This window comes from Euprymna scolopes, chromosome 10 (assembly GCF_053919585.1).
Source record: "Euprymna scolopes isolate OS-2025 chromosome 10, ASM5391958v1, whole genome shotgun sequence".
Lineage (NCBI taxonomy): Eukaryota > Metazoa > Mollusca > Cephalopoda > Sepiida > Sepiolidae > Euprymna > Euprymna scolopes.
In genome coordinates this window covers 69,787,408-69,805,321 of record NC_136491.1, presented here as the reverse complement: position 1 = coordinate 69,805,321, position 17,914 = coordinate 69,787,408, and the positions used below count along the sequence as shown (strand labels likewise).

General features: G+C 34.7%; 1 protein-coding gene across 2 annotated transcripts in view; it reads left to right on the top strand.

The window, feature by feature from the left end:
• Nucleotides 1-17,914, top strand: part of LOC145286080 (lysosomal alpha-glucosidase-like) — a 141,848-nt gene that overhangs the window by 108,003 nt on the left and 15,931 nt on the right. For both annotated transcript variants that reach the window (XM_080134751.1, XM_080134750.1), the window contains exons 12-14: nt 5,665-5,798; nt 7,959-8,110; nt 13,070-13,218. In XM_080134751.1, coding sequence (XP_079990877.1) covers nt 5,665-5,798; nt 7,959-8,110; nt 13,070-13,218 — 435 coding nt within the window. The remainder of the gene's footprint in view (nt 1-5,664; nt 5,799-7,958; nt 8,111-13,069; nt 13,219-17,914) is intronic.

The following is a 17,914-nucleotide window of genomic DNA, read 5'->3' as shown; positions in this document are numbered from 1 at the left end:
CTAGCCCCAGAGAAAAGTGGAGAGGGGGGGGGGGAATTAGTTCTGAGATGGAATCAGCAGTTTGTTGAATGATATAGTTGTGCTGATCTGGTTTGTTGAATGATGCTGATAAAATCTGGTCGATTAATCTGACGGGTTTCAAACAACATAAAAGTTGGTGAGAATAGACGAAGAGAAATTCACAAACCTGTTTCTCATACAAGTCCAATTTGGGGATCGTTGTTATTTCCATTCCGCAGTAAAATGCGACTGCATAACATTTTTAAAGTTTTATTCTCTTTAACCCTTTTGACTTTTCAGAGCCCAGTGAAAAATATCCGTCGCTTTCTATTGCCAACTCAGAATTCCTTTTTTTCTTTCTCCTCCCTCTCTCCTTCTCGGCATGGCATCCGGCCTTGCATCAATTCTTAAAGTAGCTTGACCCTAACAACGTTGCAGTCGTTTGGTTTCTTTCCACGCTGCCATGGACTTGCATCCACTGATCGACTTACATCCACTCTTGGGTCTTTTCTTTTTCTTTTTTTCTTCCCCCAGTATTCTCTGGGCCTAGGACCATGACAGGGGCATAAGTGCAGTAAGTTCATCAATGCACATTCTGTGAAAATACTTATACAACAAGTACAGAGATGCAACACTGCGATGATGTGACAGGAAGTAGATATTGCATGACGTATTAGTTTAGAAATTCTGTTTGTGCACACTACTCAAAGAGAGAAGCTAGTGATTGATGCCTCAACTCAGATGTACCAACGATACTCTATACAAAGATGAATGGTCGCTTTATAGAGATAACGGATACTGGCAGATGTTAAGGTTTTCTTTCTTTTCAATTACTATTTTAGTATTGGCATCTAAAAGCTGTGGAAATGTTTCAGTGTACAGCCTTGTAGAGACATCTTACCCTCACTATTAATTAAATATACAAGAAATAAGGGAATACAAAAAGCAGATATAAACTATACAAAATTTTTGTATATATTCCAAACACAAAATCCATATGTAAACTTGAAAGAAAGTGAAATGTTTGTGATGAATAAAGTTTGGTAATAATTTGTGGATGTAGTGAATGTGATATGTAGATGCAACTATAGCAAGATGCAAGTAGTGTACTTGCCTATAGCACTGACAGTGGCATGTGCATTTGAAAAGTTTAATTGAAATTGATGTTAGAAGAGTTCAACATAAGTCGTGATCATATAAAGTTTGTTGCAATGTTTTACACACATCATCTGAATTGTTACTTGATGATGAGCTTATCATAAATCTGTATTTGAACAAAACAATCTTAATATACAGTTTGATGACAAGGAATTTATATTCAGTGCTTGGAAGAGAGATCCACTTTTGTTATTGTATTTAATAACTGTTATGGCTTCGGATAAAAACAGAACAACAGTGTAAAGCAAGACGTGTATTAATAAAAGACAAACAATGGGTTAGAGATTGAAAAGAGTGGTTTGCGTTGCACCGAGCAGGCAAGGTTAACGCCGGAATTAGAGCCCTACCTGTGATCATTAAGAGTTCCGGTATATATGGACAGTGGTTGATCCATTCAGAGGGTGGTTTCCCCACGACAATAACCTATAGTCTATAAATTCCATCACACATAAGGCGTAATTCTACTCAGATTTAGAGGGGAATATTATTTCTATTCTATGGAATTTTCTAAAAAAATTTTTTAACTATGCTGTGTTTCTGGGATGAGAGATATTTTACTTTAGAGAATGTGAATATTGTAAAACACTAGATTTTGTTGCATTAAAGTTACGATAAATAAAGAAATTAGGTTTATTATGGGGGGGGGGTAATATTTGTGTTCCAAAGAAATTAATAAGAAAAACGTTATTATTGAAATGTTCATCCATATAATCATATCAATTTTCTATACTCTGATTATAGAACATATTTGTTGTCACCTATAATATAAATCTCACCTGTCTGTTTAATTGTATGTATGTATGTATGGTCGGGTCACCGGCGACTAAACTGGTTCCCCCACCAGACTTGTTTGGTGAGGAGGGCGGCTAGTCTCCCTGAAGGATTAAAAACAAGACCTTCCAAAGGGCGAATGAACTCTTTTTTTGGGTCAACGGCCAACTAGCACCGTGTATATTTGTGTGTGTGTGTGTGTGTATATGTGTATTGGGATGGAGAGGGCTCCCGTAAGCCGTGGTGAAGGCAACCTTTCTAGGAGAAGCAAATCTCTGATTTAAGAAACCATAAAGCGGGAGACCAGTACCAGCATTAAGCTGGTCTGCAGTTTAATTTGTTGCTGGCTATCTTGCTCTTGCTTGTTGCTGGATCTCAACATTTTGAACCGAGAGAGAGACTTAGCTGTCGTACAAAGCTAAGACTCTGTAACATCATCTTTGTATAGATACTCCCTCAGGCATTTGGGCTCATGGATTTTAAATGTCTGAGGGAGTGGCACTCGTCTGACAAGACGTTGCAATCATCATGTATGTATGTATGTCTACCTAAAACTTTCGACAGAGGCAATGGATTTTCACGAGATCGGTAGTGTTTTGAAGCCGACCCTTCGGATGACGAATATCAAAAATTTGGCTAAAAACATTAATTCTTTCACCCTCAATTAAGCACTTTTCTACAGGGAGGGGCCGCTTTTTTCTACCGATATTTTCAAAAGTCATCCCCTCTTTTTGATTGACTAGCGTTAATTTAAACCTACATCACTTTCGGTTTAGCAACAGCAAAGACGTCACTTTTGTTTTCACATTCTTTTCCTCCTTTGTGGTACGGGTTCAAGCCTGCCTGGCTGCTACCACTTTTTTTTTTTTTTAGCTCAAACACCCGGGCAATGCTGGTCACCCAGGCTAGTGATTTTTTAAATGAGACTGCAAATTTGGTATTTTAATTATTTAGTATAATGACTTAGTGTTAATAAATCAGTAATTAAGTTGAGACTGAAAGAAATAACATAAACCAAAGAAATTATATTAACGGAAAGTACAGAAGTAATAGGTTGACAGAAGCAGCTTCTTTGCTTAGCTTCTCACTTCTACTGATTGGTCATAATGACTTTATTCATAAAGTCAAGAAAAGTCTATACAGTGATGGAATATGGTAGATTAACATAACAGATATTTTTCTATAATTGCATAGTATGATATTCCATATTACAACTGTTATTTTTTTTATTGTTCAACTTATTCCTTCTGCAATCAATTATCAATCCAAAATGATTCAGCAAATCATAACCTTTGAAGAGGTTTAGTCGTTTTTGAAATTAGAAAAGTTCAAGTCAAATCTCATTCCATGTTATGCAGTGCCAAACCAATACCTGACCACTCAATTTTCTGGAAGTTAATTGAAATACAATGGAGATATCAGTTGAGTATATAACTAGACCATTTATGTTTTTCCCTGGAATTATAGATACTGCAGTTCCGGTATCCACAATCAAGTTTAATTGTATAGCCTCTATGTGGCATAAAAGTAGAAACTATCAAACCTCATTGAGTTTTCTGATGCTTTACCAAGGTTAGGTGAAGTAAAACGGGAGCTGAGCAGCATTTGTGCATTCTACTTGTCTTACTATTTGCACCAAGTTTTGCAAAATTTCATGTGTTCTGTAAAATATAAATAAGATTATTATCTCTGAGTTTCTGGTTCTTGTTGAAATATGTCGTGTGGGCAATCTGGGAGAAGCTTGGAGGCTATGAGTGTCATACTAGTTCTTACCAATTGCTCTGTCATTACTTCTATGCCCACACTGTGAATTTTACATTCACAAACCCAGGATATTCACACCACTGTTGTAATAGAAATTATCACAACCGATCTCGTGTTTGTTTAGCCTGTAAAATGATGGCAGAAAATGTAGGAAAGAAAAGACAAGCATAATTTTGTAGGTTCCTCATTAATGAACATATACCATTAATTTGCATATGTACACAATTGCCAACTGTTAAAAGGGACGAATTCTAAAGCTTGAGAGTTGAGTTTTGTTTTTTGTTGGACAGCTCAGAATGAGAACAAATGGTAGAAGATAATATTGAATACATGAGGATTTGTTACAAGTTGAGGAAAGAAATGAAAAAGGACTGTCATATTCCCCCCTCCCCTTTACATTTTATACCTGTAGAATTTTGGAGTAAGCTGCTTCTCAGACCTTACTTCTTAGAGAAAGAGTTATCTTGGTTCTGGAATAAAAAGGATGAGTTTGTGAAAAGAAAATATCCAGATACAAAATGGACAAAGCATATTTTTTTTTAATATAATTTATTCTTAATATTTCATTTTATCAGCCAAATGCTGCTACATGAACCTTTGCAATCAACACAGACTATCGTAATCATCTGCTGGCTGGAAACTGAATTCTCACTCAAAAATATCTCTCTCGTCCCATCTATCATTCTCTTCAACTCTCAGACACAAGTTGGGTGTTTTAACCTTTCAAAGTTTGTACAACAAGCTGTTGTTAACTGTCAATCTATCAATGTAGATGGCTAACCTCTTTGATCCGTGTACACTCTGCAATTACTCCCTTATTTTAAAACAGGGCCAATGTTTCTCTCTGACTGCATTCATTGTGTGAGGAGAGGTTTACCAATCATTTGTTCTTTGTGATCATCATTTGGCAAAAAAATTCCTTTATATCTATTAGATAATAGCCGTGTAGAAGCATTAATTGTCTGTTATATATCTATCTATCTATATATCTATTTAGCGATGAGTGGACAACAGAGATTTGGATTGTCATATTTTGACAGATTCTCAAACTTTGTCAAACTCTATGACCAATCAGTTTGCACTGGAAAATATCCAAATGGGAACAGATGTGATATGCCAAGTGTCACGTGTTCTAGTTTGTGCAAGCATGGTGTTGAGTCTGGTTTGAGATGCTGAGAAAGACAGATGGACTAAACAGGTCTCAGAATAAAAAATCCCACAAGTCAAGAGTCCATCGATCACTTCCTTCTGCTGTGACGAATACCTGGAAGTGAATAAAATATATAAAATCCTACGTCTTCTGAAGCATCTTCCTTAAAACAAGTCCGGCTTCCCAAGATGGTAGAAGGATTCCCCAGAAGCACTAGCAAAACAGATATTCCATCATGTGTGTACGTATATATGTTGATACGCAAGCAAGCACCAACAAATACTAGACGAGTCAGGGGCCTTTAGGATAACCATTTAGGCACAAGGACAACAGTCGATTATATACCATGAACACAAAGTACATACATTCATTTATATCTGCTGTTAAATAAGAAGAATATATAAAATAAAGTAGATAACAATGCACACACAGCTATACAACATATCCTATGTTTTGACAAGTGCCCATCAGTAGCTTTGAATTTTATATTTAGGTGCAGGGTGCCCAGGCATATGCCCTTTAAAAGTACCCTTTTCAGAGGAATGTATTATAGGCCTGTGCCCCATCAAAACAACTTTTTTTTTTTCTCACTTGAGTAGCTGTCCTGAAAAAGTTCTCTGTACGTCACTGTTTAGGTGCAAATGCTACTGATTGGTATAAAAAATATATTAAATCAAAATGAGATTTTGATAACAGAAGTATGACAGCAAAAAACTCCATAACTAAAACATTTTTCTGGAGTTTTGTAAATTTTGCAGTGCAAGTCTTGTTTCATAATTTTTTAAACATTTCAATAACATGAAAATAAATTTCTCTTTTAGTGTTTTAGCTCAAATTCAGCAAAAACGGCCATTCCTGATTTCACGTTCTACCTTTTCGGGCAGTGGACAATATGGTGGACATTGGACTGGAGACAACAGAGCCATTGCAGCTGATATGAAATCATCCATTACAGGTTGGTCATTAATATTTTGTAAATCTTGTAATGAAAAAATAATCCATATCTATTTAGAGATCGTTATGTATTTTATCATTGTTTTCATGTTTTTTGTAAACAAAAGCATTAAAACTTCTTTGGGAGTATTTTTTCAAACTTGAGTGTCTTTGTCGAACTTAGAAATCTAATTCAAAAAGATGCACTTGAAGAAGGTTGGAGATTACATCAGCTGAAACATTGTGAAAATAACAACCAAGATGAGAATAGTAATTTAAATAATACAAATAATACCGTTGTGGTCATATGAAAGGGTCATAAAGAAAGGCTCAAACAACAGATTTAGGTAGAAAGAATATATTGTACAAGAAAGTGAATACAAAGAAAGGTTGTTGGTATTTCCAATTGTTAACTTAGACAGTTTATAGCCTCGCGTTAGGTCGCAATATTTCCATATGAGAGTATTAACTCTCAGGGTTTTTATAATGGTTAAAAGAATCCATTATGAGTGAACAATAAATTTCAAGCTATTCTTTTTTGTTAATATGTCAACTGCTTACAGGTTTTTGTTTTTCCCTTCCAATATTTCATCCAAGGGGTGCAAGATTTTCTTAATAGATACTGTCAGGGGCTGAGTTCTAATCCTGTCAAATCTAATGTGTTTAATCATGCACTAATACTGTTTGGCAAGGTATAAACACAAATTGTATGCTCCTCTCTCAACTATGGAAAAATATTAACTTGTGTTCAACTAAATCATATGCAATGAATCATTTTCAATAGGTATTTTCTTTTTCGTTTTTTTCTTTTTTTTATTAAACAGTTACCACTTATTAAAGCTCAGGGGCCACAACAAAAACATATGAATCACTTATTCGATGTTGAATAAATGCCTCGATCCATTAGTAGTTCTTTTAGTTGACAAATAAATTACAAAAAGACAGCATGCATTTAGATTGGCAAAACATAAGTATGTGTCCATTGTGTTTATTCACAAGTTTATACCAGAAATGCTCCAAGCAAAGATATCTGATGCGTGGATCTTATTATTCATAACGGTTGATACACTATAAAAAAAAACTAAACTACATCAATTTTGTTTTTAAAAAATCATCCTCTTTAAAACAAACGGCACTTATCAAAAATGAAAGTGTATTTCAATAAGTCTCTATTTATTTTCCACCACATAAGATCAAAGTTTAAAAATTTTTTCTATCAAAATTTAGACATTATGGGATGATGTCATAATGCGCATGCATTACTTCAGATGATAGCTAGGGAGATGCGCTGGAACATACAAGCGGTCTCTCAGCACTCATTTCTACAAATAGCTATCATGCGACCAATGTCTTGCATGAATCATTAAGTATCTGGACCGATAACTCTTGATGTTTCAAACTGAGGTTGGTTGGAAGATGAAACTGTTAGTGAGCTGTTTTGGTTTCAGTGAATTGAGCTATAGTGTTGAGATTGACAGTATGAAAATCGATCAATACTTCCGTTCAGTCTCAAAAGACAAAGGATACCCCCAGTAGGGGCCGATGCATGTATAATTATGAGGCAAGGGTTGCACAATCTCCAACCACACCTCTCCTGAATCGGTACTGTTTGAGTCCAGTAGCAAGGAGACGTCCAAGATGACTGGAAACAATACCGAGATAAGCGGAGAGCACATACAGCACCTGGAAGTCCGAAATTAGTACTGACAAGATTCAAATTTACTAAATCTCCTTTTTCTACACACATCTTCCAACACTGTCCAAATTTAATTTTTTTCTAAAGTCATCGAATCTAAGTTTGTCTTTAAGATTCACATGGAATATCCATCATATCATTTTCATATGATTTCTTTCCATGCAACACATATTCTCAAGTCTTACTAGCCAGATTTCACTTCTATAGTGCATACACCTGATAGACTTCTCCTTTAGTTGACTGCAGGTTAGCTATGGTGAAAGTTCCCTGAGATTAATACATCCAATTCTAACTCTTGCAGTCATACTAGTACCAACTTCAGCCTGTGCTCCAATGATATCATCAAGATAACAAAACTTGTAGATAACCTCAATCATCTCACCATCCAAATATACTTTCTCTACATCTAAGTTTTCATCTGTTTCCATTGTCTTACACATCTTGCACTTGGACTGTTATAAATAAATTAATTGCTTTCCTTTTCAGATATGATTAACTTCAACATTTTTGGCATTCCAATGGTTGGTGCTGATATCTGTGGCTTTCATTATAACACTTCTCTGGTTCTGTGCCAACGTTGGTACCAGCTTGGAGCATTCTATCCTTTTTCAAGAAGTCACAATTCTTTACACCTTAAAGTAAGTATTATATATATATATATATATATATATATATATATATATATATATATATATATATAGTAATTTATAAAATATATATGCCGATTAAGCTACACTGAATATTTGGCGTTTCATCCACTCTAGGATTTCTCAGGCTTATGCACGAATTCTGTGGTTGTTTATCGTTCTTATATGGTCCTCTTCTATTGAGGATTTAGTTAGCCAATCAGCTTTCTAGTATCCACCGCGCCCCTTCCTATCAGCCAATGGGCATGCATTTTATCGGACAATGGATCTGTTTTAAAACTAGGTTAGTGTTTTTTTTTTTTATTGTTAGTTTATATATAAATATATATATGTGTACATACATATATGCACATATACAGTGATGATCATATTTATTGGCACGGTAAAATAAAAGTTAAATTTTGTCTAATAAATTCTAAAAAAGGGATTAAATTAAAGAAAATAACAAAGTATATTATGTATTTTTAACTGGCCTTTCCGATGCAGCAATCGGATTTTATAAAAAATAAATAACAAAGGAACAACAAACATAATTGCAAAAAACCCTTGTTCAAAATTATTGGCACGGCTTTGTTTTTCTTTTAGTATCAGTATAATATCAATCAATTTCCGGTTTACGTGCTTTCTGAACTTTTTTATAGCCATATTATGCTTGTTTAACGCTAATTCAGTGAATAATTTTTTTCAGATAATTTTTAGATAGCGATTTATTTAAACTATTATAAGTGACTAAATTATAATTTTCAATCGCCATGGTTAAAACTAAGGAACACAGCGAAGACGTCAGGAAGCTTGTTGTAGCATGCCATACCAATGGGGAGGGCTATGATAAGATTTCAAAGAAGCTAAACCTTCCCAAATCCACTGTTAGAGCCATAATAAACAAGTTCAAATCGCAAGGCCACGTTATGAGTTTAGAGGGTAGAGGGAGAAAAAGGATTCTTTCCCCAAGAGATGAACGGAAAATTGTTCGACAAGTAAAACAAACCCCAAGGATCTCTGTTCGGGAGATTGTTGATGAACAGAGCACCTCTGGAGTGAATGTATCTCGACATACAGTTGGTAGAGTTTTGAAGAGAGCTGGTTTAAAAGCATGTCGTCCGAGAAAGACTCCCTTATTGAAGCCTATGCACCTGAAAGCAAGGCTAGCCTTTGCAAAACGTCATATTGATAAAGATGTTGCATTCTGGAAACGTGTTCTATGGACTGACGAAACGAAAATAGAGTTATTTGGCCATAATAAAGTGTCTTATATTTACAGAAAATCTGGCGAAGCTTTCCTGCCTAAGAACACCATACCCACAGTGAAGCACGGTGGAGGCAGTTTGATGTTTTGGGGATCCTTTGCTGCCTCTGGACCAGGGCGACTTGTTAAGGTCACAGGTAGCATAAAAAAGGAAGATTATGTTAAAATATTGGATGAAAACCTGAAAGACTCTGCTAAAGAGCTCTCACTTGGTCGTCGTTGGTGGTTCATGCAAGATAATGACCCAAAGCATTCGGCTAAACTGACTAAGAAATGGCTTGAGGACAATTATATTAATGTTTTGGAGTGGCCATCACAAAGCCCAGACCTTAATCCAATTGAAAATTTATGGAGAACATTAAAATTGAGGGTAATGCAAAGGAAGCCTAAGAATCTTATTCAATTGGAGTATTATTGTCAGGAAGAGTGGGCTAAAATTACTACTGAAGAGTGCAACAACTTGGTTGTAAACTATGAAAAGCGACTGAGGAAGGTAATCAAGGCCAAAGGCTATACAATTGATTATTAAATAAATCGTGCCAATAATTTTGAACAAGGGTTTTTGCAATTATGTTTGTTGTTCCTTTGTTATTTATTTTTTCTAAAATCCGATTGCTGCATCGGAAAGGCCAGTTAAAAATACATAATATACTTTGTTATTTTCTTTAATTTAATCCCTTTTTTAGAATTTATTAGACAAAATTTAACTTTTATTTTACCGTGCCAATAAATATGATCATCACTGTATATATACATATATATATATATACACACATACATATATGTGTGATCGTTTATGTATATTCATGTTTATTTAATTTATTTATTTGTTTATTTTCTAACTAGCTCTACCTACGTATTGAGCACTTTTGAAGTTAATACTTAAAGTTTACGCATAAATCTATACTTTCGTATATTAATTTTATGTGAGTAAATGAAGTAGTTATATATATATATATATATATATATATATATATATATATGCTTTATTGGTTTCATTTCAATCTCTTACCTGTGCAGCACATCATCTTTTGTATGCATGTTTCGCATGTTTCATTTCTTGGCATAGTTCATAGTTTCACAGTTTTAGTGAAGCATTCACAATTTAGACTCTCTTTCATATTGACACAGTTAATTATATATAGTTATATAAAAAGAAATGCGTATTCCAAAATATTTATAAACATGTGATACATGTTGAACAGTCTTTAGACTTCAAAACTAGCCACTCTCTAGTCCACCCTCTCTAGTAAGTAGATATTATATACAACATAATCACATTGGTATACCAGTTTTCATTAAAAGTTAAGTGACATTCAGCCTGGCCAGTACCAGATGGGTGACCATTTGGGAATACTAGGCACTGTATGTATTTAGGTAAGTGGATATATATAATGCCTGAGAGAGGTGAATGCTTCTCCCTTCCTCAGTTCCAGATCACCCTTCCCCTCACATTTACTCTTTTACGTGGTGAGACAACAACTATGGAAGGCTGAAATTACTGAGGATACAGTTATAGAGACTCAGCATTCCTATCCTGTTATGGTTATCCACCTGAAGAAGTCCAAAGAAATTGTTGGCTGAAACATGGTGAAACAACAACAACAACAACAATGAAGATGGGGATAACAGTCCGCAAATAAATTAATAAATATACAAATTACTCATCTCAAAAGATTCAGATTTTATAAATATATATATATAATATATAAGATTCACAAAACTTTGGGAAATTCACATAATTTTTAAACTGTCTAATAAAATCCAGAAAATTAAAAATTTCCTAAATTCATAACTTCAGTTGTGTACTCGATTTAGCAAACTTTTGATCAGTATAAGGTGTTAACAGTTATTAAAATAATTATCATTGTGTCTCTAAAAGTATACTAGTACATTCAAATACAATTTAAATAATCAATTTAATTACCATGTATTTTATTACTACTAAATGTATTAATTACAAAAACTGCATTAATGTCCAAACTGGGATAAAAATAATTGGTTCTTCTACATGATAATAATATTATAATAACAAAATTCAATAATCAAAATATTGAATTTCAAGTAAAACTAATAATTTTTTAAGACAACGAAAATTAAGTTTAGCAAATTTTTTTTTAAAATTGAGAGTTCGAATCGTAACAAAAGGGAGATAAATATTTTTTGAAAGCTGAAAATCTTTGGCCAATTTAGCAAAACTTAAGTAATTGACTTTGAAAACTGTTTTCATTAATAATTAATTTTCTTCCTTATCATTTTTCATAATTTTTGGATATGTTTATTACTGCGACATGGCAATTAAGTAGATATAATTAGTTTTACTTGAAATTCAATATTTTGAATTTTGAATTTTGCTATTATAATGAAGAAAAACCAAAAAATCATCATTTGTCTTTCTCAGAAAATCCAATTTCATTTAATTATTACTTTTACTATATTAATTTTTCTTTGAGTCCACAACCAAAAAATTAAATTTAACCTCATGTTTCAGAATTTTCGAGAGAATGATTCATAATTTGTATTATTTGGATCATTCGAACTGCTATTCTCATCTTGAATGTTATTCTCACAATATGTTGGCATATAATAATCTTTGACTTTCATTAGATGTCAAACTCGATCTCTGGCACGACAGATAAAGGTGTTAAGTAAAATTCCGTTTTAAGTGACAGTTTTCTGGAAGTTGAAGGTTGAATCCTCCCTACAGGCGTCTGGGCTTGCTGACTTGACAAGCACATTCCAGGCCAAATTGTAGATTTTTGCTGTGAAGTCACTCAATTTTATGAAAAAGCATTCGTGTTACAAGAATTAGATTATTAAACAAAAGAATGACTATGTAAATATTTGCTGTTATCTCGTTTGAATAAGACACAACACAAATACTAATTTGAAAGATTATTTTATTTTCTGTTAACACTGTTAACATGGTAAGATGATATGAGTATAGCAGTCATCAAAACATGTGTGTACTGGACGTCAACTCCAGTGAACTCTCGGTAGCCACGGTCGTTCTCCTTGAAAAGGCACCAGCGTGCTCTACTTGGATGGTAGCAGCAGGCAGGTAGGGGAGGAGTCAGTAAGCAGGGTGACTAGCTGTAAGCAAGGGTTAAGGAGGGAGAATTGTCTTTTACACTGTAGGAAAAAGGAAGGTTTAATATAGTGCTGAGGAGGATGGTAGTAGTAGTTTTGGTTTTGTGATCTAAATCTTTGGTCAGTACAACTATAATGAATTTCAGGACGGATGTTTTTACAGTCGAAAATATCTTGGGTGTTTATTGACTGTATATATATATTAATCTCAGTTCAGAATTAAAGTTGGTTGTTTTTGTTTAGTTGCGAAAAATTAAGTTTTATCTGTTTTTTCTTTGTTGTTGAAAAAATTTTAGCACACATGGTTGCAACGTATTTCAAGGAGTGTCAGTCTCTGCCAATGGCATATTCGAGTTTGTAAACAAAGTGGGAATGGTAACAGATCTTGCGGAAGAAGATCGGAGGTTACATCGGCCAAAATGTTGTAAAAATAACACTGGAGATGAGAACAGTAGTCAAAATAATTAAAATAATGTGAATTATCAATACTTATTGACAAAAATTCAGAAATACAATGATTTTTATTTTAATTTTTGATTTGCTGAAGTGCTGAAATCTATTCTAGATTCTACTGATTTTAATTTGTCTTTTGATTCTCGGTTGTAAATTTCAAGGATCAAGACCCTGCAGCATTTGGAACGGCATTTGCTGAATCTACCAGAAAGGCCTACCTGATCAGATATTCCCTGTTGCCTTATCTCTACACTCTCTTCTATAGAAGTCACACGAACGGCTCTACAGTTGTCAGGCCATTATTTTATGAGTAAGTATTTCTAATATAGTGATCCATGCCTTTTTGGGAGATGGAGAGAGAGGATGCTGTCATTGTCCGCTTCATATACCTAGGTATGAAGGAACTGTTCTCATCATCCTTTCTGTGATTATCTAATACATTTATTTTTTTAAAATTTAACCGGCTCAATGTTCACAGGGAACATGAGTTGGAACAGATACATTGAGAGCATTGACAGGGCTGCTGCAAGGAAGGCGGGCTCTCTCTACCATGCTAGAAAGTTACTTACACCTGAAAGTATCCTGTTCCTCTACAAGGCAACCATTTGTTCATGTATGGAATATTGTTGTCACATTTGGGCTGATGCATCTGCTAATAGTCTCTCGCTCCTGGACAGGGTTCAAAAGAGAGTCGCCAATCTGATAGATCCTGAACTTCAGCCTCTTTCCCATCAACGAAATTTTGCATTCCTCCGCCTGTTCTACAAGTATTTTAATGGTGGATGCTCTGACAAACTACAAGCCCTTGTATCCGCTTGACGTAAATACCTCCGACAAACCCGACAAGCAGCAAAATCCCACCCCTACACAATAGAGATCTCTAGATGTAAGAAGGCCTTCTACTCTAATAGTTTTTTCCCCAGAACTGCTAGACTTTGGAACTCCCTTCCGAGTTCCTGCTTTCCCAACTGTACTGACATGCAGAAGTTCAAGTGTAATGTGAACAGACATTTTGCTGCTCAACTCCATACATAGTATCCCTTCAACTTATGGCCCCAATAATAGGCCCCTACTTCAAAGTGGCACTGTGCCTTGTTTGGGGTGAAAATGTAATTTAAAAAAAAATATTTTTAAATTTTAAACTTTAAAATTTTTATTTTTATTCTTTAATTTTCATTTTTAATATTAATTTTTTATTTTTCATGAATAACTTAACTGTTTGATTTAGTTGTTTTGCTTTACAGCATATCAACTCTTTTTAGGGTTATTTAATGCTGAACCCGATAATTTTGGAAAAAGTTTTTTATGTTTCAGGTTCTTTATATCTTCAAATATTTATTCATGATGTTTGGTTTGGTTGTTTTGTAGAAAGAAAATTGTTGTATTTGTTTTTGACTTTGCAGAACATGATTGAGTTTTGAAAAGGGAAAGGAAAACAGCAATAACATTAATGTTTGGTTTATTTTAGGTCAGGAAGGAATCTTCAGACAGACTGATCTGGTAAAGCCAGGAATAATTTAACTGAACACGTATCAAAGGTCTTCGATAGTTTACTTCAATGGTTTGCTCTACAGGCTTGTTAGTTTGGAATATCTGAAAGTGTCCTCTAAACTATTAAATCTTTTCTCTTCAATAAGTCTAAAAAGTTATTGATGGGCAAAAGTGAAACACACAGTATTAATGCTAGTGTGCTTCAAGGAATCATTCTAGGCTCAACCCTCTTCCTGATCTTTACAAATAATCTTTCAAATCAACACAATTGTCTATGACAACACAACGAAGGGCATTAATGATCAAGATCTTTCTGAATCTATCTCATCTAATGTGGACTATGAAGGAAAAAGTGGTTTGTTACTTGTAACACCTCTAAAATCAAGCTTCTCTCTTTTCACCATCTATGACACTATATGGTGTCATGAATGCATGCAGCGAGGTGCATATTGCGGTGAGGGGGGGTGTTTGACTGGACGGGATGGCGTGAGGGAGTGCAAAACCGTAGCTAGGAAAATAGGACCAGCCGCCGATGTGTCATTGTAAGCTTGTTAGCCGCAAAGCAGATGTTGTGTTGCCTTAAAAAGGGAGACAGATTTGGAATTATCTACATGTCAAAAGAGATGGCCTTGTTTTTCAAATAGAGGAAGAGAGGGCAGAAGAGGGGGGTGTTGATGTCTGATTGGGACAGAATAGAAATGTCTATGGGATTTTGTCAGAAAGAGAAAAAAAAAACAAATTAAGAATTGTTTTTATCTCATTGTCGTTATCTATCTGTTAACATGAAAGGTTGGTTTTAGGACCTCTGTTGAGAGATCTGAAGAGATCCAGACCCTTAGCTGATTGGGGCTGACAACTTAGAATGGGGGTCAAGGTTGGGGGTCGCCGCCAGGCATTGTTCGACTTGGAATGACTAATCACTCTTAATTTGATAATAAGTAAAAACCTCAGTACAAATTAATAGGATAAAAGGGAGAAAGAGAGGTGCTGAGTGGACGACGAAGGGTAAGCTCTAAGAGATAGAAAGGAAGGGTGTTTATAACCACTCTCTGAAGGAAAGATGGGGAAAAAGGGGTTGGATTTAGAAAAAGGAATTCTAAAAAGAGAAGAGCCGTAGCCAGCAAACCAAGCGGCTGGGCTTGTCAAGTGCTCCCGATTTGGGAGCCCTCAGGGCCTGATGTTATGATGTTAACTAGCCTGTGTTGATGGGAAATCTGTGACTTTACTGGTCTGGTCTTACATCGTTTCACTGCTATAGTCAGTCACCTCAAATTAGACAGTAGCTGTTATGAAGTAATGAAAACAATAAATAGTTTGTTACTTTTATAAACCGGAGTTCTGTTTGTTTGTGATGAGGACTCTTCATTTTGCAGCAAGCGGTAAGGACCAGCGGAGTGATTGATGTACCCGGAGACTACCTACACAGGGTAGGAGACGATTCGATCGAGAGGCAAGCGCCCCACCATGAAAACACAATGGGTAAAGACGATCAACAGGCCAACTTGTAACGAGACAAGGTACAATCGAAAGAGCACCTGTCACATCGGATGGAATCCGACGAGGTTAAGGACACCCGGTGTGCCCAGTGTGGTTGGTGCGGTATCGTCATCGTTATACATCAATGCTCAGATCCATACTTCTCCCTTTATCATTATTAATTTCTCCAACTGACTTTCACCCTAGATCTGAAATGAAAGGCTTACATAAATTTTTTTCCTATGTTTGCTGGAGAAATAGTTGGATCTTTCCACCACTCCAGAAATTATCACTCCTAATGCAATCCTCTAGCAGTATATGAGCCAGATATGTCATAAAATAGTACTGCTATCATATTTGGGAGGTGCCACTGGAAGCACTCTTTCTTATCTTGACAGAGTACAAACTACTTCACAATCTAGTGGGGGTGATTTCTTCTCGTCCCTACAGCCTCTTTCACACAGAAGAATAGTACTAGCCTCTTTCTACTGTATCATTACATTTATGAGCTTCAATCCTGCCCCCTTCACAACAAGAGCTCGTCTAACTACAACCACAGCAAAGAACATTCCTTTCTCTCTCTGCACAAAAAAAAACAAAAACAAATGGAACTTCTATGAACAAAGTTTCTTTTCTAGAACATTCCATTTTTGGAAGAAAATACCACAAGTCTATTTCCCAACTAACTATAGAATGGTTGTCTTCAAGTCTAATGGGGCGTCCTCTTAGATAATCAATTTCTCTTTAGTAGTCTTTTGTTCCTTCCACCTATTCTTCCCAATCTTTTCGTGATGGCGATCATTGTCATACTGACGATCTCTAATCCTTGAGTGCCCCCCATGCCTTCATAAGTGGTAAAAAAAAGAGTGGATATCCATTTTCTTAGCTAGGAATTGCTTCTAGCTGGACCATCTCCACAAGCATCTTAAAGAGTCTAGTAACATCTTATGTTTCTTCACTAAAGTTTAGTCAGCAACTGAAATTTTTCTCTTCACATGATAAAGCTAATCAGCTATGTAGGACTTGACCTCTTTTCTGATTATCCTGAGTAGTCAAGGGATGGGCATTCTGAACATTTTTTTTTTTGACAATCCCAAGTATTTGTATTCTATTACCAAAATTACTAGACCAATAATTGTTTTCTATGAGTCTCGAGAACTTTTAATTCTTTATACAATGTCATAAGTTTTGCTTTGTTTTTTTCTTATGTCTATTTCTAAGAACAAGTCAATCATTTTTTTAGCAATTGTGATGTGTTTTACTTTTTATTTTCAAAATATGAAAGAATACTTTTAGCACTAGTTTATTTCTGTATTGCATTCCAAATTACAAATTGAAACGGATACCGAAAAAGGTAACTTTTTTCTGTTGTAAATGAAACAGTTTTTAGTGAAATTAAAAATAAAATAAATAAATTTAGATTTTTTACTTTTTACTTTTCCTTCAATTCTGTATACGTATACGTGTATGTATGTGTGTGTGTGTGTGTGTGTGTGTGTGTGTGTGTGTGTGTGTTTTGTAATGTATCGATAATAGTAACAGTATAAATTACAAACCATTATACATTCCAAAGTATTGATAATTTGATTAAAAATACTCTGAAATTCACTTAATCAAATATGAAATGGATGATTAAAGCAAATAAAAACCTACTTTATTTATAACGGGTAATTAAAAAAAAAAGTGTCTGGAAATGGGCTTACTAAAGATGTCACCTGTCAATCATACCAATTAACCTGCTGCAACTGACAAGTTATATCTACATAATGTTAAAAGCATATCACTGCCAAATAATGTATGAGAATAATATATCAGAATGTTACATATACAATTTTTATTTGTTACTAGCAGGGAAACCTGACGTTGCCTGGGATTGAATGATGATCAACGAATATTTCAGACGCTTATATTTTTATTGTTATTGAAATCCGCAAAATCGCTTCAAATGCTTACATGCAGTAACTTAGTCCAAAATATATGTTATTCTACATTGCACTCTAGAAAACCTACTGTTTCTTTTATAAAATTATTTTATATAA